The following is a 25674-nucleotide window of genomic DNA, read 5'->3' on the forward strand; positions in this document are numbered from 1 at the left end:
TGCTTTCAGGTAAAAATCAATTCCAAGGACTTTATGAATCAAGTAGTCTTTATTGGCATGAATAAAAAGACTATAAAGCAAATTATTTCAGGATGGATTTTCTGGAATAGCAAGGATCAGAAATGCATCTTGATCCTTCTGAGGTTTAGCATAAGAAGAAATTATAGTCACAGTATATTTTTATAGAGAGCCTGTGTGTACTGAAAGCGCTTAAAATTAATTTTGCTATGGAAAACAGGCTGTGCACGAAAGGTTTTGCTGCAAACCCACCCCCTGCCAAAAAAACCCAAACCAAACAAACAAACAAACCAAAAAAAAAAAAAAAAAGGGGAGGGGACGGACCTGCTAGAGAAGTCATCTCAGTCTACAGTATAAAGCAATATTACAAAAGTCCCTGTTTGTTTTCTTCCAGATTCTCATAATAGGCTTGCCAAGATGTGACCACAGCAAATGGCCAGAGGCTGCTTTGGGTTTTTTCCATCTTCTCGGGGAGATGGTTACCAAAGATTCCCCTGGACTATTAAAAAATAAAAACAAAACAAAAAACCCCAAAAAAACAAAAACAGAACCAAAAAAAAAAAAACCAACAAAGAGCAGAAAGCCCACGCTGTTGGATGCCATCTGCTGCTCCTGTGCAGCAGTTTATTCCATTCCCTGCCCAGCCCTGGGCAGATGGTGTCCATTCCCTCCCAGCCCTCTCGAGGGACAGGGAACCTCAATGCCGCCTCTGCGCGGGGAATGAGGGATGGAGGTGCTGCGGGCTGGGGCGACCTGAGAGGAGGCTCCGGGAGTGATCCCCAGCCCCGCGGGTGCGGCCTTGTCCCGCAGCCCTGCCCAAGGAGCTGCCTCCCGCCTGGGCTGGGCCGGGGAGCGGGGCCGGGCAGGTGCTTGTTGTCCCCGGCGGGAAGATGGAGGCGGCGGGCGGGGAGCGGTGATCGCCGCGGGCTGCGCCGTGAGTGTCGGCGGGGCGAGGAGGCGAAGGGACGGGAAGCGGCTGCGGGTCCCGGCGCGGCCCCGCCGCGGGGAGCGGGACGGGCTGCGGGCGCCGCGGGCAGGGGAGGGTGGGAGCGGGTTTTGGGAGGTGGGGTTTGGAAACCTCTTCCACAGGCTGCCGCTTGCGATGACCCCGGGGGGAAGGAGGAGGCGGCAGGGGGGGATCGGCTCAGTGAATGAATGGGCGGCAGCGGCGGCGGCTCCTCTGCTCAATGGCTGCTGGGCTGATACGCGCCAGCCCCGCAGCCGGTGCCTCCCTCGCCCTCCCGTATTTTGTCTCAGGCTCGCCTCGCTCGGGGCTCCCCAGACATGTTCAACCAGCAGCAGTTCCAGCAGCAGCTGCTGCAGCTCCAGCACCTCCTCCAGCAGCAGCAGCAGCACCATCACCACCCTCCGGCGCAGCAGGGAGGCCGGTAAGCGCCGCTACGCGAGGCCGGGGATCCGGGGCCTGTCCCGGGGGACCGCTCTCCTCCGCCTCCCCGCGCTCCGTCCGTGCTCGCCGCGGCGGGGCCGGTGCGGGGCTGCCCTCCCCTGGTGGGGAAGGCGACAAAGGGAGGCGGGCGGGGGTTGGGGGGCGCGGGCCGCGATCGGGGCCGAGCCTGGCGGCACCGAGGGGGCCCGGGGGTGTGGGAGGGAGGGCGGCGGCCCCTGTGGGGTCTTGCCGTGTCCTCTCAGCGCTCCGGGCATCCCTGTCCGCCCTCCGGGGCTGGAGTCCCCGAGAGCCCGTGGGTGACCCGGACAGTCCGTGTGGGAGCGGTGGGTGGGTGGATGCTCCGAGCCCCTCAGGGCGGGCAGGGCAGCCGGGGCTCGGGGAAAACGCCTTCTCCTGCAGAAACGCAGCACTCAGCAGAGCCACCCTCAGCAGACACGAGCACTTTATTGTTTTATTGTTGAACTTAAAGTATTTATTTATTTGCTTTCTCTGGCTGGGTCTGCTGGTGTGGGTGCGATGATTGAACTTATTTCTGCAATGGCACCAGCGCTAAGGCTGAGCACGGTGGGGCAGGGACGGGATGGAGAGAATTGTGTTTTGTTTGTGAAATGGAGAAAGAACATTTGCCAGAAAATAACCACGGTTTTCCTAAAAAAATGCAAGATGTGAAACAACTTAAATTGGAGCAGTTGTCCCCGATGAGCTGAGACTTGTAAAACCAGCACAAATTCTTCAAAATAATGCATTTATTTGCAGTTTCTGTTATCTTTAAAGACTTATTCTTTGCAAATTCAAAGCAATGGGATGTGAATTTAGGAAGAAATTGAATTTGTTATTTAAGGAATTATTGTATTACTTTATCCTTATAAGGCATTTGTCTCTGAGGTAAGCGTGGGAAATTTTCGGTTTTACTAGAAATATGAACCTGCAAATCTTTTTACCATTTTTATATATTTTATGCTATAAAAAAAGCCGCACTTAAAATGCCAGTAAGGGGCTGACTGCTAGATAGCACGGCTGCATCTTACACCTTTAAAAGTATGATTTTTGCGGTATAAATATCTCTGCTCGGAGACTGGAACAATCTAGAGCAGCAAATGTGAAGATGAGCTGCTGTGAATTCTGTTAAAGGGGTTGGGTTTTTTTGTCAGGGTGGGTATTTCGATCCTGTTTGTACCTCTCTTCAGCTCTGACAGATTCAGCTGTGTCAGCAGCGTGCATAGAGGTGGGCCTGACCTTGCAATCGCCTCAAGAAGTGCCTGCCAGTTTCCTCAGACTTTTCTCTCACGTCTGCTCCACCCTCCTTAGAACTGGAGAGTTCTTCCCCGCTGCTTCTTCCTCCTCGTGTTTTAAATATGAAGGCCGTGCTTTATTTTTCCATCTGGTTCTTGCAGTTAGGGGGCACCATTGACAGTTCTGACCTGTCTGGCTCCGTGTGGGAGGTGTTGATTTTGGGAAAACGAGCTCTAAGCTACTGCAAAAACTCCCTGTTTTTTAGAACTTTTTTGTTGTCGTGTTAAATGTAGCTGCTGATCTAGATCACTCATTTCTCCTGACGGGTGCTGCATAATTCTGTAGAACCGCAGTCAGCTCCTGGGCTTTTTTTATGCTGCTTGGGAGGCTCTATGTGGGCTTGGTGCTAAGGAGTTGTCTCTGACCTCAAATTCTTTGATAGACAATCTGTCAGCTTTGGAAATTCCAGGAGAGTGGAGGAAAGAGGATACAGTGCCAGTGCATGGTGTCTTTTCATGCATGTATATCAGCCTTTCAGCTGTTTGCCCCTCTATTTTATGCCTGGAATGGAAGGGTACAGTTTTTATTGGGTTCTCATGATTGATTCCTTCTTTTCCAGGGGTTTGCCGCCGCCGCAGCAGCAACAGATGCTGAGCTTACGGGCAACAAATCAGCCATCGCTGCTCAGTGCCAATCCTATGCTTCAGCGGGCCTTACTCATGCAGCAGATGCAAGGTACTGTCGTTATGGGAAACGCTTACTTACTGGAGTTATTTAATCATCCTCTTGGACTGAAACCATACCATGGCTATTTCCTGCTGAACCAGTGCAGTTCTTGTACTTGGCAGTTCTGTTTGTTGTCTTCTTTTTTTTTTTCTTTTCTCCCATCTTCTCTTTAAATTAGTCCGTAGTCGTCAGAACAGAGGTTCTTCAGTTGTTGAAAATCACATGTGCCCAGCTGTTCACAACTGGGAATAGCACTAGGAGGTATCAGATTACATACTAAATACATGCCTTCCCTTTTAGGCATGATGGAGCAAGTATTTTTTCATCAATATATTTAGATCAGATACTGAGATTTTGATTGTTTGTCTTTCTTGCTTACAAGGTTAAGGCCATTTATTTAATTATCTGTTACGTACACACTAACCTTGTTTGCAGTAGATTCTTGTCTTTGTCCAAAGTTAGTGCAGTACAAACAAATACAGTATATTAAGGTAGAAGTTGGTTTGGGTGTCAGTTGTATTGTGAAATTTTGATTCCCTGAAACGACTGTAATATCTATGGTGGGCAATATCTCTGTCTTTCCATTATTGTGTTTCTACAAGTGGATTTTCCTTTTCTTTTTGTGTTTTCAAAACAAATTATGAGGCTGCTTTAATAATTGAATTACTAATGTAAAGATAATAGGAAGAAAGATATGTTTTTATTTTCTGCTCATATCTTAACCTGACAGTTCTTTTCAACACAGAAAATCAGTACCTGGGATAGTTTTCAAGTGCCTAGTCTAGATTAATGCCTGCAATTTCTACCTTGCCTGTGAATCATGTCCAGATGTGAAGACAAAAGATTTATTCTGCATGTCGTTAACTCTCCTTTTGTTCTCTCTTGCCCATTTAATGAGAGGGCTCTCTAGTGACTCCAGTGGCTCTCCACAGATCTCTCAGGTTGAAGGGAAAGTGACAGTGAGAAAGGACAAGCCATGCTCTGATGATTAGTGTACATATATCGTTGTCAGGAAAAATTGTGACTCCAGCCTTCAGTCAGTCATGCTCCTAGATAGGTTTGCAGTCAGCTGATGTTTTTCCCTGAATCTTTTATTGAGGAGTTGTATTTAAATAATGTGCCAAGGGCTTGGGGCTAATTAGATAGAGCGGGATAAGATATGTTAATGAACACTTTACATGCACTTTGTCTTAGTGTTGCTCTTCTTCACCTCTCCATGAAGTTGTGACTTCTCTTAATCACCTACCTCAGGTAGCCACAGGTAACATGAAATATGGTTGCCAATGTCCATGTGGCCCTTTTTAGTGATATGAATTTTTTGGCCATTCAGGTTTGGGTTACATGTAAGAATATCTGATGCTCTGCCATTTCTGTCCCTGGGAAGCATCAGCATAAATAATTCATTGGCTGTGTGTGGCTTCAGCGGTGGGAATAGGAAAAGATAAATAGGAAAAGATAAATACTTCAAATTGAAACAGATGTGGTTCTTTAAAGGTGTCAAACTGAGAGCAGAAGATGATTTCTTGTGTTAGATTTAATTTTTTTTTTAATATAGCTATGCCCTTTTACGATAAGGGATTATATATTGGAAGTAATAATAGATTAGATTGCTTTTGAAGACAAACATAGGGAGTACTTCCTATTGTGTTGTAGGCTTTTAAGAGTGTAGCTTGGTTTTTCAGGTGTTGGGTGCCTGTTTCCAAACTTTGCTCCCTGTTTTGACGGCTGCTAAAAGGCTGGAGTATGCACTAATTCAAGTGAGAGAGAAAAAATGGCAGTTTAAGTCCAGGTTCCCTGAATGATGGATGGTTTCTGAGGGTATAGCTGAGGCATCTGGGCCCCTCCATTCCCTCACACCTGAAATGGGAGTGACAAGGACTGTCTTCAGAAGAAATTTTTGACACTTGGTTAATAGTCTGTGGATGCTGAACTGTTCAGAAAGCAGAGCATTATAATTGGAAATGGCAGAGTCTCAAGTGTCAGAGTTGAGGTTGACATGTTGAGCTTGCATGACAACCAGGTGGCAGAGAGGACTGTGGGATTTTTGTTTAAAGTTTGGTGTTGTTTTAAATGAAATGCTTTTACTGGCTTGTTTTAAAGAGCTTCAAGCTATGGTGTGGGCAGTCAGCTGCACAAACGTGGGGTGAATTTTCCTTTTTTTACAGAGAGTTTTTGTAAAACGAGACCTTGTCTGTTGCAAACATGAGTGCTAATGTGCTCAGATCAAATAATTGCTCTAATGATCTTTGCCTCGAGTGGCAATTATAATTAAATAGCCTGATCCATAGTAATGGTTGCTATCACATCAAATCATTCTGTGTGCTGAAGAGGGTAGAGCACAGGGCACCTATGCAGTGCCCAGTAAAGGACAGGGTCGGGTCGTGTGTAGAGGAGCCCTTCCCCTGCCCTTCCCCACCTGCTGCTTGTTCAGGTGGAAGATTTTCTCTCTCCTTTGCACAGCACAGGGTGGTGAAACGCTGTGTTTGCATTTATAGGAAACCTGCGTGGATTTAACATGACAGCGCCAGCACTGCAGCAGTTCTTCCCTCAGGCTACAAGACATTCCCTCCTGGGACCACCACCTGTTGGGGTCTCCTTAAAGCCAACTCGGCTGGGCTTCCCCAGCCTCCCATTCCAGCGGCAGAACCGGACCTTCCGCAAGGTGGGGCTGTGCTTTCCTACTCTGGGGAGCTTTGTGCTCCTTTTACACTTGCAGTTGTGGAGTGTGCAGTAGGCGGAGTACAAAGGAGAAGGGAGAGAGCCTTACAAAGAAAAAATGTTTTGTGCCATGCTGCCGACACAGAAATGCAGAAATCATTCCATCCCAAAGGCTTTTGTGGTCCATATTTACATTTATGATGCAAAGGTTTCTTGTCATTACTTGCCCAAGAGAGAGAATTCTCCATGATAGAACTGTTTAAACCTAGCATATAAAAGGAGCCTTTAGAGGTATCAGCTCAAAAGTAATTACAACAGAAGAAATCCTGGCTAAGTGCTTTGCTTTTCCAAAGCAGTTTGTTGTTCCTAAACAACTTGCTCCTACTATGGACACTCTGCCTCTTTGGGCTGTTTCCCACTTTTTAAGATTTGTCCTTGTGGATTTTGTAAAATCTACAGTTCTTGTTTTGTGAAAACCTTTCTCACTTTCCATAATTAAGACCTCTTTTGTATCCTGGAAATAGTTCTTGGGTGGACTGCTACTTGCCTCCTCTTAGATTAGCTTGGGCATATTTCATCCCATTCTGTCAAAAAGATGTGGTGGATAAGGTAAACTCACAGTCTTGGACTCTATGGTCAAAAGAAGGGGAATTACCTTGGACTATCCTTTTCCCTGCCCATGCACCTCTTGCCAGAGTTCCTTTAGCATGATCCTACCCTCTGCAAGCAGCTGGATTTCCTACAGCTGCTGCTTAAAGCTCCGGAGACCTGTCCTGGCTGCCTGTGGAACTGAAATACCTTGCTCTCTTTGACCATGTAAGCTTGCCTTAGGTGGGGCAGTCCATTATTAACCATCTGTTCCTTTCCATTATCACTGGAATTCTGTTCCTGCCCCACAGTAAAACTCTGGTGCTTTAGGCAGTGTGTGTTAAGGACTAAGAGATGGCAGTGACTCTGTGCCCATTGCAGGACTTCCAGAGGGTTCCCGACAGGAAGCGGGAACTAGATCCTGGTTCTTCATCTCAGACACAAGGTGATGAGAAAATGGAAATTCCAGAGGGAATGCAAGCAGGGTCAGAGCAGAACAATTCCTCACCATCCACAGGTAAGGGGGAGCCTGTAGTGAAACAACTGCTTGGAAATATGATAAACATCTCTTGACTAGTCCTGCAGCAAAAACTGGAGATGATTTTAGGCTTAATCAGCTATGTTTCTCTCTAATTGTAAACACTTAAACTGCTTGTGATAGCCCTCTGCTATCGTGCTTCATGTACCACTTTTACCTGATTTTTTTTTTTATGAGCCTACTCCATTTCTCTTGCATGGATGCCTCTCAGAAGTCCCTTTTGACACTGAGCTCTGTTTAAGATGGGGGGAAAAAAGAAAACTGGTCTGAAATTAAAGCTTTCACATTGCCTTACCCATGCTGAAGTTAACATCTCATGCAGCCAAACACATCAATCAGAACCAGTTAAAATCAGCTAAGAAAAAAATGAGTTGAAGGTCCTGGTGCCTGACTTGTCAAAACAGAAACTGCTGGCACTGAGTATCTTGATGTCACATACAACACAGATGTGGGAATGTCATTGCTGACCGAGGAGTGCATGATTTAAAACTTCAGGCTTTGATGAGGTTGTGACCAGGGAATATGCAGCAGTGAAAACTGTCTTATTAACTGGTTGCTGTCAGGTAGATGTGCCACCTTGGCTTATATTAATGTTCCCATGATCATGGCTCTTGTCACTTAGGTACAGGACTGAGACCCATTTAGTAGATGTGAACACAGATTTCTTTTTTTGATCAACACCTCATACAGTGACATTGCAATAAAGCTCAAGTATTTGATGTCATTATCTAACCTTGTCAGAGCAGCTCATAAATTCAGAATAAGCAAGTATTTAGTATTATTTGCTCTAACAGAGCCTCATTGGCATTTGCCATTCAGATATGGAACACGCCCAAGGTGGCATGGTCTGTTTTGCTAAGCAAGTCTCCTTCTGTGTTCCTGCAGAGCCAAGAACTCCAGCAGAGTCTGTGTTGAACACTGAGCCTGCAGCAAAAAGACTGAAGAGGTATTTATTGGATGGGGTATTGAGATAGTTACTGAGTTTAGAATTGTTGTCTAATTTTATTTTCTGATAATTAGGGCTGTATACTCTATTGGCCTCATGTCTAGCATGTAAGAGGTATTTCAGATGCTTGTGAACAGCTTGCTTCAGAAAATCTTTTGGTGCTTGCTGAGATACCGGGTGTTGTGGGGTCTCTGCTAGGGAGAGAATGAAAAATGAGAGATGCTGCTCCTCTAGATGTGCAACAAAGCTGATTTTGCTCATGTATTCTTCTGCTAGGATCCCTGTAAGAAGCATAGAAGTTCTTCTCTATTCTGGTGTATTTCTCTTAAGTTTCTTCCCTGAATGTCAAAAAAATGAAATGAGCAGAAAGGGAAAGAAAGCCTTGGAATATATTAGGTTACAGTAGGTGTACAAGAGGGTAATTTATTTCGAGAAATGATAAAGAAAAGAGAATCAATACTCCCTAGTATCCATGAGCGTTGAGTTCTGTATCCCTTCTGCAAAGGTTGTCTTGCCAGTATCTCTGCCTGTTGGGTAAAAATAGACAAAGGCAATCCTATTATCCCCCAGGGATGTGCGGCAGGCTGGCCTTGGCAGGCCCACCCCGGCTCTGCCGGCCTGCCCGGGGTGCGGCAGGGACAGGCAGGGCTGCATTGCCATCTAGTGGGAAGGCACCTCGCGGAGTTCCCGCTGCCATCTGCGCCGGGCTGGTCCTCTCCCAGAACTGTCACCCTTGGCTGGTGTGGAGGGAGAAGAGGAAGGAGTGAATACAGATTTCTGTAGGCACTGACTTGAGAATTCTCCAGCATATGTTAACGACGATGAGTCAGGACTCCTGGGCCCTCTTCTTACCTTCCCTGACAGGCGTTCGCCGCCTGCTTTTGCACAAGTTTCCTCACCTCGCTGTTTCCCATCTGTAGATTACAGATTAATGGATAGCTTTATCTTGATAATACAATCCTGGAATATTCCAGGATTACATTATCAAGATAATATCCAAACATCAAAGTAAAACATTAAAGAGTGGTAAATATTGTGTGCTCGGGGACTGTCGTGAGTTATGGACTCTGATTAGCAAGAAAGTGAATAAATTCAATTAAAGCTAGGTCGAATACATTTGAGTGCATGCTTTGTTAATCTGTTTGCCAAAGCTAATTTAATTTTAATTACCTTAATATTTAGCAGGGTATTAATCAAAGTCCTGTTACATGCACTGAAAACAAGAATCAAGTCTGAGGAATGACAGCTCTCACTGCAGCAAGCCAGCTATTAGGAAAATTCTTTCCTAAGCTGCAGTTAGGGACTGCCAGATTTAATGCATATATTATGGCTGGTATTTACCTAGAATAGAGTATTCCCTAGCTTTTTTTTTTGAAGTGTTTCTAGTATCTTCCAATGAACAGATGAAGGATTTGTGAAAAAAAAATAGTTTACTGTTCTCATACTGCCCTTCACAAATGAGAAGGGCATTCCCCCCATCTTTGTCATAAAATTGTGTTTCATGCTTCATTGTTCCATTTCCCTTTACCCAGAAATACCAGCCTCCTTCTTCATTTCAGGTTTTTCCCACTTCTGCCTTTGCTCCTATGTACCATCTGTACACCTGGAACAACATCCTCATTCCAGTGCAGAAAGCACTCATCATCTTCAAATCCTCCTTGAACACCCACTTCTAGCATGGCATGACAAGTATCCATAGCATACCATTTTCTCTTTAAATCATGCTCATGGTGGCTTTTGCTCCCTTAGATCGCTCCTTAGGTTTGCAGTTCAGGCTGCAAGCCCTCACCCTGAGTGCTGGCACCATCTGTGTGTGGTACCGTCAGCGTTGAGCCTGCTGGCAGCACCTGACAAATAATGTTAATGCCAGTCACTCTTGTTTAATTCGTGTTTGCAGTGCCCGAACCCTGCTGCATATTTATAGCCGTGTAACCCGGTTCCCTGATCACTTATCAATCTGATAAATTATGCGGTGTGCGTATAACTGGATGCGCTGCCTGCGCTATCCTCTGTCCTCCTGGAGCAGAAGGTGCTGCTCCCTCTTGGCCCAAGGACACCAGCAGGTGGGAATTTGAGCCGCCCTCAGAGCAGACAGTCAAGTCATGGTGGAAAGTTAGTCCTGACAGAAAAATGGGAGATGTAGAAAGAGACTGCTGAGAACACTTTGTGCCCTTTGGAAGTCAGACATTTATTCTCAATACTCCCCTCAGGAGCGCTTTTCTCCTCAGCAGATCACCAAAAGCAAGGCCCTTTTGATTTGCATCTTGTAGAGTTTCACTTCCCCCACAAGCAGAGCTGTAGGGACTCTGAAATGAAACATGATTGGTATGAATAGAACAGGCAGCTGTGGTGAAATCCCTGTAAAGGCACCATGGAGAACTCCTTCAGTACTAATAGGTCTCTTCTCTCATGTACAGAGCAGCCAGGAACACTGTCCAGGTGTTGCAATTTCCCTACAGGACACCAGTCATGACAGGAGAGAGCTCTCAGAGCTCTTATTGAGAATATTTCTTGTATGAACTTAAATCCCTTCAGGCTTCTTGCAGGAGAGGGCAGCTAACCAAAAAATCAGTTGTAGCTTTCTTGTCCAGATTATTGCTGTTTCTGAATCTGTTCTAGAACACCCACTCTACATTATTTTATTTACTTCTGCCAAATTCTTCCTGAAATACCACTTCAGTAGCTTATTGATTTGTGTTTAGTGGAGAGTGTGGTAGGTTAGACCCCAGCCTGTGCCTTGGTGTGCCTTTTGAAACTCGTGTCTGTAACATGGCAATTAAGGTACTTTTCTTGATATCCTTGAAGTGTGACTGGCGAGTCTGCATTAGAGGATGCCACAGACAGCAAGAAAGCAGGAGTCTCATGCACCCATGCCCAAGCTGATGGTGAGTTGCTGAACCCTGTGATTCGAACTTTTAGGGCTCTCCTTGGTGGAACAGCACCTGTAGGTCCCATGGATCTACAGAAATGTTCTTCCCCCAGTTGTACAGGATGGGGAAAGCAGGATAAAATCTAGAAACCAAATACAAACTATGTCCCCTAATATCTGTCACCTGCCAAAGGCAAATGATTGGATGTTTCTGTCTTAATAATTAAGGATAAGGAGAAAGGTTTGTGAACTGGCTTATGGCCAACAGTGCTGTGAGGAAAGCTCCCTGACTTCACTTACCTGCTGCTCTGTTTTTCCTGTCATTGCTGTTTTGATTTAAGACTGCTAAAAGGACTCTCCCTTCTTAGGTGCAGACAATGCAAAAGAGTACACAGCTGAAGATCTCTCCAGAGAGAGGAAATTCTCAGAGGAACCGAAGGCTCCTGAGGTGAGCAGACACCGCTCCATGCAGGGGTGGTGCAGAACATACAACCTCCCCCTCCATCCTGGAGAAGCCCGTTGCCACTGGGAACCAGCTGGCACCCACGTCTGGAGCTCTGTCTCCTGCTGTAAGCTGTTGTCCCTGGCAATAAGGCATAATATGTCTGCAATTAGTGCACAGTCTGCTCTGACTTGCTGCTTTTGTACCTCTGCTGGCCTGTTCCTTACCTACTGCTGCCTATGGATGGGGCATTCATTAAGATTTTTGTATTCAGCTGGAAAGATGGAAAGCTGAATAGATTACATAGAGTTAAAACTCTGTGTGGAGGGCCATAGCTAAATACATCTTTCATATTGCTAAAGAGCAAGTGTAAAAAGATTCAGGTGGTGTTAAAAGATTCAACCTGAGAGTCTTTTGCATGAAATATGTGGCCCCCATGCTAGATGTTAAATCAGGACCTCAGGCTGTGTAAAGCTGTGAGCAGACAAAGATTTAACCTCAGGTGTGAATCAGACTTGACAGTCTTCCATAATTGGAGACATTTATTGATGTGATCAAATGTATCATCCTGCCCATGTCTGAGTTCCTGACTCCATCAGGTGTTGTGCTGAGTAGGCTTTAGTTTTGCTGTGGAGAAAAATGAGCTGATTGTGTCCCTTAGCAACAATTGTTTGTGGCTCCAGTCCCCAGAGACTGGATCATACAGTGGCTGCAGAGGCTGCAGAAACAACCATCTGTGCTAATAGGGCTGGTGCTATGACACAGGGATCGCTGATTTAGCAGCTTTGGGAGGAGTGTGTATGAGAGTCCTGATCAGCCTCCTGTGGGCTCCAGCTGAAGTGCATTTTCCTAAAGGCTAGAGAGCTTAGGTGACATACAAAAAGCAGGTGTAATTTTTATTCTACTGAGGGATTGAACTTAATGTTGACTCCTTCTTTTGACAGGTGTTGAGCTCTGGAGGTTCACTGAAAGTGACTATTCAGCAGAGCAGTGAGAGCAGAGCTATCAGTACAACAGCTCTGAAACCAGGGCACTGGGCCTGCGACGTGGGCACAGCTGATCCCAACCCGGAATCCGTCCTTAAATTCTACTGTTACATCTGCAAGACCAATTGCTGCAGTCAGCAGGTAAAAATGCACAGCTCTGACAGGGATCCAGCTGGTCAAGAGATGGGAGTTAAATGGCTGATCTCTTGTTAGCAAGGGCTCGTGTTTTAGGAACAAGGAACATCAGAAATGATGACAAGTATGCAGATAAAATGAACCTCTCCTGAGAGCTGGCAAGCAACCTGCTAGAGAGAGAATGTGGGTGGATCCACAGGCAGCCATGCTCTTAAGCTTTTATATTTCATTGTTAAACAGCAGTCAAAAGAAAGGAAAGCATAGCTCATACCTATTATTTTCTGTGTTTGGAATACATTTAAAAGGATTTTTCTCCTAACCTCTCTTTCAGAATTTCCAATCCCACATGGCTGGAATTCAGCACCAGCAGCGACTTGGGGAGATTCAGCACATGAGCAATGTTTGTTTTGTTTCACTACTGCCCATGGTGAAACAGCAGAAGGTGCTAGCAGGAAAAGATGGGTAAGTGTTGGTCTGCAGTAGAAAATTGGATCTGAGTGTGGCCCTATATGGGTTCTAAAATTTTTCACTGCATCAGGGTGCCTCTCAGTTTAAGGTAAGGTACAAACCCCCTCTGGTTTCAAGGGCCTTAATCTCCTTCAGGCAACTTTCTATCTTGCTGAAGGATACCAGAGTTGACTTTGACCTGTGTAGTTTTTAATACAGTAGATTAAGTAGGAGACCTGTTTTATCTGGTGCATTTCTGTCAGCACAAGCTAAAGCAACCTGTAAGTGGGTGAGAAATAGAGAAGATAAATTCGAGCCTGTAAAGATAGGAATTGTGAAGAAAACAATGCCAGGGACAGATTGCTACCTGCAGTATTCCATGGAGAATGAAAAAGGTGTGACCTCCAGCTCTATCTGTTCTCACTTCAGAGAGACCCAGCAGCGGTGGTGTAACACCTGCCAGGTGCATTTCACAGGGGACCTCATCAAACATCGCAGGACCCAGGAACACAAGGTAACAGCCTTGGACTTCATTTTGCACTGACCTTTTGTCTGGGGATTAAATGGAAGTGTGTAGCAACTCCTCCCCAAGCAGCAAAGGAGAAGTGACTGAAGGGGAGGGGTGCACAGTAAGTTCTGCCAGTAACTCCCTCCACAAGGGCACTGCAGTGCTACCTCCTGCCTCTGGCATTGTTGGAGCTTCCAGTTGTCATGACGTGTCAGTATGGCCTGAGGCACCTCTAGTCTGTAATTCTTGACTTTTCTTAAGAAATGTGGCTTATCATACTCACCTAATCAATTGAATGGAGGAGCTGGTGGGCAGCCTCTTTAAGCTAAACTTAGGCAGGCCATAGCATATTTATTGACTTCTAGGGAAGAAGTGACAGAACATTTAAGACACGCTATTTTAAGACACACTTATTTTGCTCTGCATGTTTTTCATCTTTTTGGTGGATAAGAGTTAGGGAGCCCTTTCTGCTGAAAAAACTATTTTCTACGTGGTCTCCCAGGATGCGGGGCTGACTTTGTTTCAAGATTCATCTGCATTCCTCCAAAGCAGCGCCTCTTGTGACTTACAGAATTTTCCCTCTTTCCTTAGCTGGCCAAACGCTCGCTTCGTCCTTTCTGCACTGTCTGCAGCCGCCACTTCAAGACCCCCCGCAAGTTTGTGGAGCATATGAAGTCCCCTGAGCACAAACAGAAAGCCAAAGAGGTAATACTGCCTGTGTGGAGAGCTGTGCAGGTCTGGAGGCAGCTACACTGTAGAGCAGAATAACTTCCTGCTTTCCTGACTACTGTGGGGCTAAAAGGAAGATGTGCAGTTCTTCCAACCCTGTTTTAATTTTCATCTTTTGCTGAACTTCACTTGTTAGTGCTGAAAGGAATTGAGTGAAAAAGGGAGAAGGTGTTGGATGTTTCTAGAAGTAAGAGAGCATTATGCCCTTCTTGCAGTCCCTGCTGCTCATCACATACAATCTGTCCTGAGTCTGGGCTCTTCCTTGGTTAAATGGCGAGTGCAAAGTTGATCCGATCTTTCTTTTCTGTACCTTACAGGTTAGGCTAGGAGAGAAGGAGTTGGGGAGCCCAGAAGATTCAGAGGAGTTGATCACTGTGGATGCTGTTGGCTGTTTTGAAGATGATGATGAGGAAGAGGAGGAGGAGGAGGGAGGAGCTGGTGAGGAGGAAGACCATGATGTAGTGCTGACAGAAAATGAGGATTCTACTGCCAAACAGGTATGCTGTGCAACAGAAGAAGGAATGACCTATCTGAGAATCTGCTGTGGGATCCTATGACTTAGGCTGGTTGAGCTCAGGCTTTCAAGAGTCTGCTCAATCTTGCACAGCAGTAGGGTGGGACTGGAGGATTCTTTGAGGGCACAGAGTGATGTGGAAGAGAATCAGGCACTATGTGATGTGTGGGATACATTAAGGTGTTTCTGCTGGGCTGTACAGCTTCTGCTGTCTTCAGATATTAACCTTGTTAAGGAACACAAAGCAGTATTGACATAGTCTCTTTGAACAGCCCCGCAGTAGCTGGGTCTGATAGCAAATGTGTAGAGGTTTATCTTGACAAATACATTCCCAATAGAGAGCAGTTACCAAGAAGGAAGTACATGGCTAAGCTCCTTCAAGCTTGAAGTGCAAGGAGTGATTTTAGCCCCTGTAATGAAGTGGTCTGCTGACATTGGGGTTTGCATCTGCCCCTGATCAAAGGCAGTGTAACTCTGTCACTGGTATGTGAATCTTCTGTTTTGCTCCCATTTTTGCTTACCAGAAAAATGCAAGAGCCTGACAATTGCCATAGATACAGTAGGCACTAATGTTTTTTCGGTTTCCAGACTGGGCTGAAGGAAGTGTCTTTGGAGGATTACGAAGGAACTGAGAAGTATTGTCCAGACACAGCCTATGGTAAGCAAGCAGAGTTAAGCACAAAGGGCCACAGAGCCTTCTCTGGCCACATGCTGTATCTGTAGGAGAGGATGGTCTCTACCTACTGTTATAATGACTTCTTGGGCCATGGTGCTCCAGCATCTGCATTGGACTGGTGCAGGTCACTGCTGCCTGGAGAAGAACCTCTCCTGAAAGCAGGATGTTTCTTTATTACTGTGTGGTAAAACATGAGGATGTGATTGATGTTTGTCAACTTCCTTTTGCTTTGAAGAAGGATGAGAGCCAGATACATTTCTAAGGTAGGACATGGAACAAGCAGGGCAGGAGTACTGAAGAAAGTAGGTAGCAAATGAGGGATGCTCTGGAAAGATGGAGTCGGAAAGCATATTGATTGGAATGCTTTCCAACAGAAATGCAGCTTGCAGAGAGATACTGAGCATCACTGACAGTATCAAACTCTCTGCTAGACCCAAACTGTGCATGTTTCCTCCGCTTCAGAACCCCCACGCTGTACCGAGCGGTTCCTCAGCCGTGCTGCTGGCCTGGTGGGCAGTGGTTCCTCCAGATGGCCGTGTCTGGTCCCCACCCTGTAAGCGACTGACTTCAAACCCCTAAGGGCCACTCGTGTTTGAGGAGGGCAGCTCTGCAGAGGCTGTTTTGTGCCCAAGGAGAGCTCTGTTTACACGGATCTTCCATATCGCTGTAACCTTCCACTATCGTGTGGCAGATGGAATAATGATTCATGCTGTGAATGTTCTCTGCGTGTTCCTCTTGCGCGCCTGCTGTCTTCTGCTTGGTTTGATCCCATTACATTAGATCACATGTTCTCTGTAGTTTTCCATTGTATTCTTTTCTCCCTTTTTCCCCCCTTAACGCTCTGTGTAGTTTCTTTGCTCTGGCAGCCAGATTTCTCTCTGAATATCAACCACAGCCATTCCATGGTAAGACGAGATATTCAGCAAGTCATCTTGCAAATCCCTGATTAACAGAAGCAAAGCTTTCCACCTCTCCTTCTTTACTCCCATCCCCCTTCTCTTTTAACATGCTTTCATTATTTGAGTTCCATTCAATGTGATCTGTGATTTCCCTTCCCCTCCCGTTTCGCAGGCCTGGATTTTCTGGTCCCCGTCGCAGGTTACCTCTGCAGGCTGTGTCACAAATTCTACCATAGCGACTCCGCTGCCCGGCTCGCACACTGCAAGTCCCTGATGCATTTTGAGAACTTTCAGGTTAGACCCTTTGGCGATTGCATGGCCTGGCATTTGTTTCCCCCGTGCGTGTCTCTCCAGTGAATCCACCACGTTAGCTGTCTTGTCTCCAGCTCATTTCCATCATCCTTGGTGTCCATTATGCTGTAGCTTTTTCCTGGTGTGCTCTGTCTTTGTCTCCCTTGGCCCTTGTAGATCTAAAACCAGTTAAGTCCTGCTTCCCAGCTACTGCTGCTGTCATCTTTTTGCCTGTTTCTGGCTGGGAATCTTCCTCAGAGTGTCCGCTCTGTTTGCTGAACCTGTGGAGTCTGTCATTTAGCCTAGGCCTCTTCTCTGTTAGATTACAGGTTGGTCAAGGTGGGATTGAGCAGGAGAGAGAAGCTGTTCCTTGTAAAGAAAGCTGGTGCATACACATCTCCAGGTGTGATACTGCAAGAACAGCTCCTTTAGCCAAAAGCGTGGGTGTGATTCATCCAGGAAGAGGCCTGGTAAAATCAGATACCTTAGAAATCTGAAAATTTAACATTACAGACTCTTTATGTGATAGAATCTACAAGCTGGTGAGAGTCCATTTGTCCCCAGGGTCAGCCTGCAAGAGGAAGTCTGTCTCTCTGTCTGTCCCTCTCTGTCTGCTGCCCTTTCCTAGAAACTCCTTAGCACAAAGCTCTGCAAACTGATGCTGTTCCTTTGCTTTTCTGGCTCCACCTAAAGAAGCCGTATTGCCCCTCGCTGCTTTCGTATCTAAAGCTTTTCCTACTGGGCTGGCCTGGAATCTGCCTCCATTGTTCTGTCCTTGTTGACTTGCCAGGGGGTAAGGGGACTGGATTAGTACTTGTGGAGGGTACACAGGACTTGCACTGTTTCTGCCCTATCCCATGACCACTGCCTGGGCCCTCCTGTATGGGAGAGCACAATTCCCTGTCCTTGGCAAGGAGGGAGGCTCCCACATCGACTTTGTCCTCTGCCTGCACCCACAATGTATTCCCAAAAACTGCTGTGCTTCCCTACCACCTTTTTAAATAGTATTTAAAAAAAAACCCAAATACACATACATATACCCCTAACCCCCAAAACTTCATGGTTTTCTTCTAGTCTTCAGACAGAAGAAACTATTCCCAGTCAGCCATCACTGCCTCCAGGAAGGGGTGGAGTGTTTTAGAATTCTGCCAGCACTCAGAACAGTGGATTTGGAATGGGAGGAGACCACAGCTGTTCCTTCATGGTTGCTCATCCTCTCCCACTCCTGCAGCTAGTCATCTCAGGAATGAAGGAATTGGACTTGCTGTTTTCCTGGCTTGTTTTAGATCAGCATAGAGTGAAACTGCAGCAGCAACCACTTATGTCACTCTTTTGGCCCACTTAGAGCTGAAATCAGATGCTCTTCAAATGCATGCCAGAATGACCTGGGGAGTTCATGAGAAGAGTCCAGACTTACATGTCTGCAGGCAGATAACTATTATTTTTGGCTGCCTGGGTGCCTTGGGGTTGTCACAGTCTGAGTTAAATCACTGCCAGTTGCTGGGGTATTCTCAGCAGAGTAGCTCAGCAGAGGTTTTCAAAGCAGAGAATCGTCTGCTGTTGAGACAATTTACAGCATCACTCTGGACACCAATTTGCATGCCTGGACCTGCTTAGGTTTGGGTACAGTAGGGCTCAACTGATCCAATTCCAGTGTGATATGATATTGTTCCTATTCCTCTGTGAGGACAGAGGAAGAACAAGCCTGCAGTGATAAACTGAATTACAATGTAAAGCTGCCTGTCAGATGTGCTGTAATTCCACATTGCAGACTGGTGAAAGGCATTGTGCTCGAAATTGTTTCCTTAAATTGTCAGGTGTAATGCTAGTGCCAGTTCAAAGAACCCTTTAGCAGGCAGCTGAAAGGGACTTGATTATGATGGGAACTGCTGTGGGAAAGAGTGAACTTCAGTTTGTTCCTTTAGGTCGCATCTCTCCGGGCATTGAAGACTGGGTTCCTGCTCTCTGTTAGCTAGCTACAGTGAGTTGTTTTCCTGAAATCCAGTCTAGAACATGCCTAGTACCATTTTAATTTCTTTACAGACCTCTACTGGTTCATCATGATAGTGAGTGCAAATGAGTCCTTTTATTGTTGATATGCTTACCTTTACTCTGTGGAAAACCCCAGTGACTTGTAACAAGATATAATTGATATGATATCCTAGCCTTCCTGTCAACAGTTCCACTGACTGTGCAGATTATATCAACAGAGTGAAGAAATACAAAGCTTTCAGCTTAAGCCTTGCTTTGGCTGATAAACATTAAACCACAGCAGTAGCTGAGGGCTGTGCAGAGCCTCACATGCCCAGGGTATGTGTCCTGGCAGTAGCTGAAGCAGGAGCTGTCACTTGCACTGTTGCATCCACAGAGTCCTGAGTCTGACTGACATTAACAGTTGCCAGATCATGATTTCTGTCTCGGGAACCACAGGTCTGCCATGCACTCGCTCAGCATTAAGTAAATGCGAGAGGGACTTAATTATATAATAAACTTTTCCTCACAGGAGCTGACCCTTCTCTGTTGAGAGCCTCAGCAGCCAGGCCAGGAGCTGCTGAGATCACTTGTGCCCCTGCCACTCACCACTGTTTTTGTACAGGTGTTCCTGGACCAGCTGCTGCTTTGCTGCAGTGACAGGAGCTGAGCTGGGCTTCTCTCTCACGTTGGTTTGTTTGTATTTGCAGAGATACAAGGCAGCAAGGCATCGTGCCACGGCTGCCTACCCCGAGGCTCCTTTGCATTCCCAGGGCTCCAGCTCCCAATTGCTGGATGATCCAAAACAGCCTCTTGCTACAACAGCACATACCAGCAAGAAGATGAATGATGATCATGGGATAGATAAGGAGGGCACAGAGCTGTCAGCCCTGCAAGAACAAACTTCAAGGTCTCTGGAGGGTAAGGGTGAGCTGGCCACCTCTAGGCCAGAGGGCAAGAGCCTGGCCAGTGTGACTGATGATGTGTGTGGTATCATGGTTGTAGAAGAAGAAAGTCTACAGGACAAGTCCACTGCCACTAGTGCCGACTGCCTGTTCTCTGAGGAGAGCCACACCGTAGGGGAGCCCCTGGGACGTGAGGAAGAAGCCAACACAGCCAGGCAGAGGGCAGGCACAGACGACCACCAGGATCCAGGGAGTGGAGGAGGCTTAGGACAGAAGGAGGCAGCAGATGCAGGCCAGGAGGCAGCAGCAGAGCCTTCCTCCCTCGCCAAAGGTGAGACAGGCGGTCTCACCTCTGCTGGGTGCAGACGCTCTTCCAGGCGCAAACCCAGATAGAGTGGCCTTAAAGGAGAGCCCTTTACAATATGATATTTGCTGGAAATGTTTATTTTCTGAGTCTTTTAATAGAGCAAAACCTTCAACTTTACTGCTGTTTTTATTTTAAGAATAAATAAGCCTGGCTTTAGCGTGTCTAATACAGGATAGTGTTGCTTATTACTTGTACAGTTGGGATACAGCAGTTACGTGGAAAGACTGAGGTTTGGATTGTTGAACCTGAAAGAAGATGGTAATGGGATTTCCATAGGGGACAAACTTCACAGAGTGATGGATGCAGATTTAAGAATTCTTTGTAGTTCCTCTCATTTCCTTTCCAGAGAAAATGTTTATCTCATGAGAGACTCTGCTGAATTCTGCTTCTCAGAACACTTTCCTTTCTAAGATACACACTGTTGGACAAGCAGTCTTGGACAAGTCCTAAGCTAGGCAAAAACATGCACCTTGGTCCTTTGTTAATACCACAAGGCTTAATCCAATCTGTTCTCATAGTGGAGACTCTCAGGAACAAAGTTTGTTTCAAACTGATTTTAATAAAACAGATTTCTTTTAAATAACCTCTTTAACTTTCCAAACAACTCCTTTAACACTACAGAAGTAGAACAGTAAGACTTGCTTCAAAAGTGCTGGCTCTAGGACATACTGACAAGATGACAAAGTACAGAGCAGACCTCTCATGCCTTGTCAGAATGTACAGGAAGGGCTCTGCTCTCTATTGCTGATGCTGTGGTGGGGGCTCACCAGGCTGCTCTCCTTCTCTCCACACCTTGGTCCTTAGTGGCAGCTGAAGGAGTGGAGCAGCTCCCAGTTACAATGCTCAGAAGCATCACCCTGGTAGTTTGTCTTATCTGCTTGGAATGGAGTGGAAGTGTCCAGTGATCTGGAACCATGTGCCAGTATTTCGTACATCACAGTTAATGTGACTAAGGGAGAAGAAGCTGTAGCTTCAAGGCAGCCACTGGCCTAGGCCTCCTTCTCCAGGGCTATCACCAGAGTTACACTTAGGGACAAGTCTGGAGTCAGGACAGCCCCTGACAAAGGGGGTAAAGCCATAATACTCCTTGATTGGATTTAAGGAAAAGAGAGCAGAGATAATTTTTCCACCTCGTGAAGAGGGCCTGCCTGCAAACTACCTGCATGGGCTCAGGTTTCCTACAACCAGCTCTAACCAAGTGTGAGTGTCAGGCTCATGTTGGGGAGCAGAAAGAACCAGCTCTCCTACAGCCACCCTTGTGCTTCTGCACCTGTCTCACAGCTAAAGGAAAACAGAACATGGACATGAAGGGCAGGATAGAAACACAGAAAGGAACAAGTAACAGAAACGAGGCACCTCTGCTATTCAAGTTTTACATTAAATTGGTGACCAGTAACTGTCCCTTAGCAACACCAGCTGAGAGTGTGTGGTCAGGCTCTAGGCAGGAGGCTGGGATCCCTGCACATCAGCTCCTGTGTTCAGCTGCTTGCTCTGCTGCTGAAACTCCAGCCGGGTCTGGCGGTTGGACTCCAGCAGTTCCTTCAAGCAGATGTGTAGGTGATCATTCTTCTCCTCCAGGTGATCCAAGCAGGAGTTGATCTGGTCCAGCATGGAGTTTATTGCTGCATATTCTAAAAGCAAGGGAAATGAGACTGAACAATGTAAGTACAAAGTCACTGCAGTCAGAGCAGGCAGTAAGAGCTCTGGCAAAACATGCCCACAGCATTCTGGCTGTGTCGTATTTGCCCCTTGGTGGGTGAACTAAAATGGAACTGAATCCTGCATGTGCTCTGTTCCCTGATCAAATTAGGCCAATGGGAAGCTGGCACACTGGTAACAAGATCTAAGGCAAGGTACCTGGGCAGTCCAAACCCACTGTGGGCACATCTGACAGCCTCAGATCTCACACACAGCCAGCTCGGTGCTGACTGCAACAGTACCAGATAAGTCCCAAAGACAAAGCAGCCTTTTCAGCTGCCTTTGGAATCACCTTTCCTGGTAGTACAGGCACTTTGCCAGCATGTTGTAGGGTTTGTTTTCTGTGAACTGGGTAAGGCTTCCAAGCTGGGATGTGCTTCACTCGGGCATGGCTGGAGTCAGGCTGCCACAACAGTGCAGCCATCATGGCTGTGGCAGGAGCAGGGGATGAGCCCAAAAGTGCTGGTAGTGGCACCATTATTGCCACGGGAAGGTAAGTGTTGGGCACTGAGTTCAGCCACAGGATTTTCATGCTCTATTAAGCCTTTGGGTCCTTCAGATTAAACCCAGACTCACTGCAGACAATCCTGGCAGTTGGTTCTCTAGGTACAGTTTCTTATTCACAGCATTGTTTCAAGTGCAGCAGTTTGCCTCAGTACAATGGCATTTCACAGTGGTGTGTGTTAGCACTGTTACCCAGCTGAAGAATGCTGTGCTTCTGCAACACTTGCTTTTGGATTGCTCCAAGCAATATTCACACAACCCTGAAGAATAATACAAACTCAAACTGAAAAAACAGACAAGATAAACTGCAGAGGTTATTCAGGACCCCTGGGGGGCTGAAGGGGACCCCAGATGGAGCCAGTGCCATGTTCCTTTCTGAAGGCACACAGCTGGGTGAGTGCAGGGAGGCAGAGGTGGAGCTGTGACCTGATGTTTGTGAGGATCAGGGGCTGCAGGACAGGGAAGGATTCCTTGTGGTGGGACAAACCCAACCTCATGGGCTGGGGCTGGCTCCTCTCCAGCCAGCTCCTCTGAGCCCAGTGTGATACTCACAGTACCTGAACGCTGGGCTGAGCTGAAGGACGTGGGGAGAGTAGGGAGGATGAGGATGTGCTGTGGGCACCCGGGGAGGGTCAGGCTGTGCTGAAATCCCCCAGACCAGCTCTGCCCCTCTCAGCTGCCCCAGCACACCAGGTCCAGGCACTGCCATTTCCAGCAGCTTTAAAAGAAGTGTGAATATTTAAACATTGAAGTCACTTGCATTATTAATAGCTAAAAAGTTTCATTATAAAAAATAATTATCCTCCTTTTCTTATAACGTTATAACTTTGGAGCTGTTCAGAGTGTTGCAGTCTTTAATTCTTTGGAGAATTGTGTAATGTTGCATTTGAGCTCATTAATAAAAGTTTGGCCTTGTAGGTATACATAGAGGTGGCATTACAGGCGATAGCACTGATGATGTTCTTGCATTTAAAAATCAATCCCACAAACACATGCTTTCCAAAAAGATGGCAGATACCAATATTTTTCAAACTATCAGCATTTTTCAAGGTATGTGAGTTACAGCTTTTCAATTTGGTGCACCATATTCCAGTGAAATGGTGAGCAGATCCCAAGCAGCCGTGGTAACGACTTCTGGCAAGGGACATTCATCAGCTTGGCAAGAAGTCTGTAATCACAACAGAAGTTAATTTTCTCCATGCCTAAAACTCAAATGAAAGTTATACAATTTCTTCAGCTTCAGGAAATGAAAAAAAAATTACCCATTTAAAAATAAGTTGTAAAAACCTTTGATTGTTTTCCATTAGTTGCAAGCTTGGGGGACTTTTGTGGAAATATAACCACATCCCTATTGGAAACACTGAGCAGGAGCATGGCAATTGCATAAACTCCTCTACATTCTTAACAAGAATAGTTGACAAAAATCAGGTTTCCTACTTGAGGTGAAGGAAGAGATCCACAGCCTCAGCCCCACTAGACCAGGAAATAGCAGTAGCCCTTTATGACCAGCACACAAAGCCCAGTAATTACAAGATTAACAACCCAATTAGTTAGGATGTAGATCCAATTTAGTGCTTTCTCCACCACATCCAATGTGTCTCTTAGCTCTTCAAAAAATACGAAATACAAATCACTGTGATGATGCAAAGCAGTGAACACACTTGGGGTGTTTCAGGGCAGAAATGATTGTCCTGTCACTGCAGCTAGATCCCAAACACAACTCCTAAAATCACCTGTGTGGGTCACATCGGGGAACAGAATGTTTTGGGAAACAGCAGAACCCAGCTCCACCATTTTCAACAGAAGAGCAGCAAAGTGCTTACTCTGAAAGAATTCCAGTTTTGAGTGACCTCTACGTCCACATTACTGCTCCGCTGTCACTTTCTCCGTGGGCTGGTTCTAACCAGACAGGGCAGTATCAGAACCGGCATACCCAGGCACTGCAGAAATGCCCCAAAGTGGAATTTGCCAAGCTGCATTAAATTCCCTTTTTCCATGCATGACTACTTCGCCAGATCTGCCCACATGATCTCCCTGTGGTTTCGAAACCTGAACATCCTCTTTCTTGACATCCGCACCCCGGACACCAGCAAAGGCACAAAATAATTTTTTCACAGAAAAAAACCCATCCCAGGGCAACACGGCTAACATCCCAGGGCTCGGTGCCCCATGGCTGAGTGGAAATCAAACCCTGCAGCCCCTCAGCCCTGCTGCCCTATAGGGGGTGCATCGCTGGCACTGGGCACCGCTCCCGGCAGAACATCTGGGCACACCTGAGCACATCTGGGCACACCTGCGCTCTGCCACCCGCAGCCCAGGAGACCGGGCCAGGCCATCCTGCGCCACAGGTTCCCCTCCGAGATGGCGGCCCCGCTCTCCCCCACGCACCTTCCTCCTCAAAGGTGTCCCCGCCCTCGTCGCCCTCGTCGCCGGTGCCGCCGCCCAACACGTGCGGGTCTCCGTTGGGCCCCGACATCCCGCCGCGCCCGCCCGCGCCTCGGCGCCGCCCGCACGGCGCGCCCGTGCACGCGCGGGGCCTCCAGCCAATGGCAGGGCAGGGCGCCTTGCGCGTCACGCAGGCCGGCGCTGCGGTGAACTCTGTGGTTAGCGCAGAGGGCGCGGGGCGCAGGCGCGCGGGCGGGCGCGGCGAGCAGCGCCGGGCAGAGGCGGCCCCGGGGGTCAGGGCCACGTTCCCCGTTCCTCGGGGATTTTTCCCAAACGCGTGCCCAGCGCTGGGCCGTGTCCTTGCCCTCCCCAAGTGTCCTCAGGTCCTCCCGGACTTCCCCGCTTAGGAGCCGCCATCGGCACTAAGCGCTTTTTTCCCAACACAAGTGATGTTCCGTATGGATAAATCTGCATTCTGTCCGTGCGGGCCATCCCGTCCCGGCTAGGGCTTTGCTGCTGAACTCCCAACTGCAGCCCTGTCACCAGCTCTGCTTCATCCACTAAGCGGCTTGAACCAGCCTCAGGTCACCTTCTCACTCCTCTTCCCTAAACCAACAAGCACGATTCACTTTGCCCTTCCCTGTCTTTGGCCGGGTATCAGCCGCACCTCAGTCACCTTGAGGAGATCTCATCGCTGTGTGGTGTTTTCATCCCTGGGGGAGAAGACACTGGGATGAAAATAACCCAAAATTAGAGCATTGATTCAAGCAGTGCTCCTGAGATCAAGGATTCTGTTATTAACTGGGTATTTGGGACAAAGACAAAAGAAAATGTCATGTCCCCATTTAACATTGCAGCCACCTCTCCATTCTGTGAGTAATAACCCTGCTGTGCTGCAGAGTCAGGCTCGTGTTGCACCACAAATAGGGAAATTGAATATAAGTGTAATGAATGGATGTAACCACATGTTAATAAAACAAATGATGACTTTCAGTGTGGAAATCTGCACTTGCATTGTGGGTATATGCTGGTCAAGACTCCATAGCCCCACTGGGCAGAGAACTAGAGAATCCCAGAAGGGGTCAGATTGGAAGGGATCACAGTGGATCATCTGGTCTCACCTTCCTGCTCAAGCAGGGTCACCCCAGCACACACTGCACAGGATTGTGTCCAGACAGTTCTGGAATATCCCCAGCGCGGAAGACTCCACACCCTCTCTGGGCAACCTGTTCA

The 25674-nt window shown here is 47.0% G+C and overlaps 2 protein-coding genes across 5 annotated transcripts; one reads left to right on the plus strand and one right to left on the minus strand.

The window, feature by feature from the left end:
* The first annotated feature begins 636 nt into the window (after positions 1–636).
* CIZ1 (CDKN1A interacting zinc finger protein 1) lies at positions 637–20437 on the plus strand. 4 transcript variants are annotated; one of them, XM_077189378.1, is made up of 16 exons: positions 637–952; positions 1276–1406; positions 3279–3394; positions 5881–6047; positions 7013–7148; positions 8055–8115; positions 10921–11000; positions 11353–11432; positions 12371–12553; positions 12879–13009; positions 13424–13508; positions 14094–14207; positions 14549–14728; positions 15334–15403; positions 16493–16614; positions 19293–20437. In XM_077189378.1, the coding sequence occupies exons 2-16, from the start codon at positions 1303–1305 to the stop codon at positions 19878–19880; spliced, it is 2217 nt and encodes a 738-aa protein (XP_077045493.1). In that variant the 5' UTR covers positions 637–952; positions 1276–1302; the 3' UTR covers positions 19881–20437. The 4 variants fall into 4 exon arrangements, with proteins under 4 accessions (XP_077045493.1, XP_054502543.2, XP_077045495.1 ...); XM_054646568.2 differs by lacking the exon at positions 637–952 and having other exon boundaries at positions 1088–1406; positions 19293–19503; positions 19588–20437; XM_077189380.1 differs by lacking the exon at positions 637–952 and having other exon boundaries at positions 1088–1406; positions 19293–19492; positions 19588–19771.
* Positions 19914–24609, minus strand: BBLN (bublin coiled coil protein). The gene is made up of 2 exons (XM_054646569.2): positions 24445–24609; positions 19914–21485 (listed from the first exon to the last, which is right to left on the minus strand). The coding sequence occupies exons 1-2, from the start codon at positions 24530–24532 to the stop codon at positions 21292–21294; spliced, it is 282 nt and encodes a 93-aa protein (XP_054502544.1). The 5' UTR covers positions 24533–24609; the 3' UTR covers positions 19914–21291.
* Positions 24610–25674: the final 1065 nt, after the last annotated feature.

The sequence above is a fragment of the Agelaius phoeniceus genome, chromosome 21, assembly GCF_051311805.1.
Source record: "Agelaius phoeniceus isolate bAgePho1 chromosome 21, bAgePho1.hap1, whole genome shotgun sequence".
NCBI lineage: Eukaryota > Metazoa > Chordata > Aves > Passeriformes > Icteridae > Agelaius > Agelaius phoeniceus.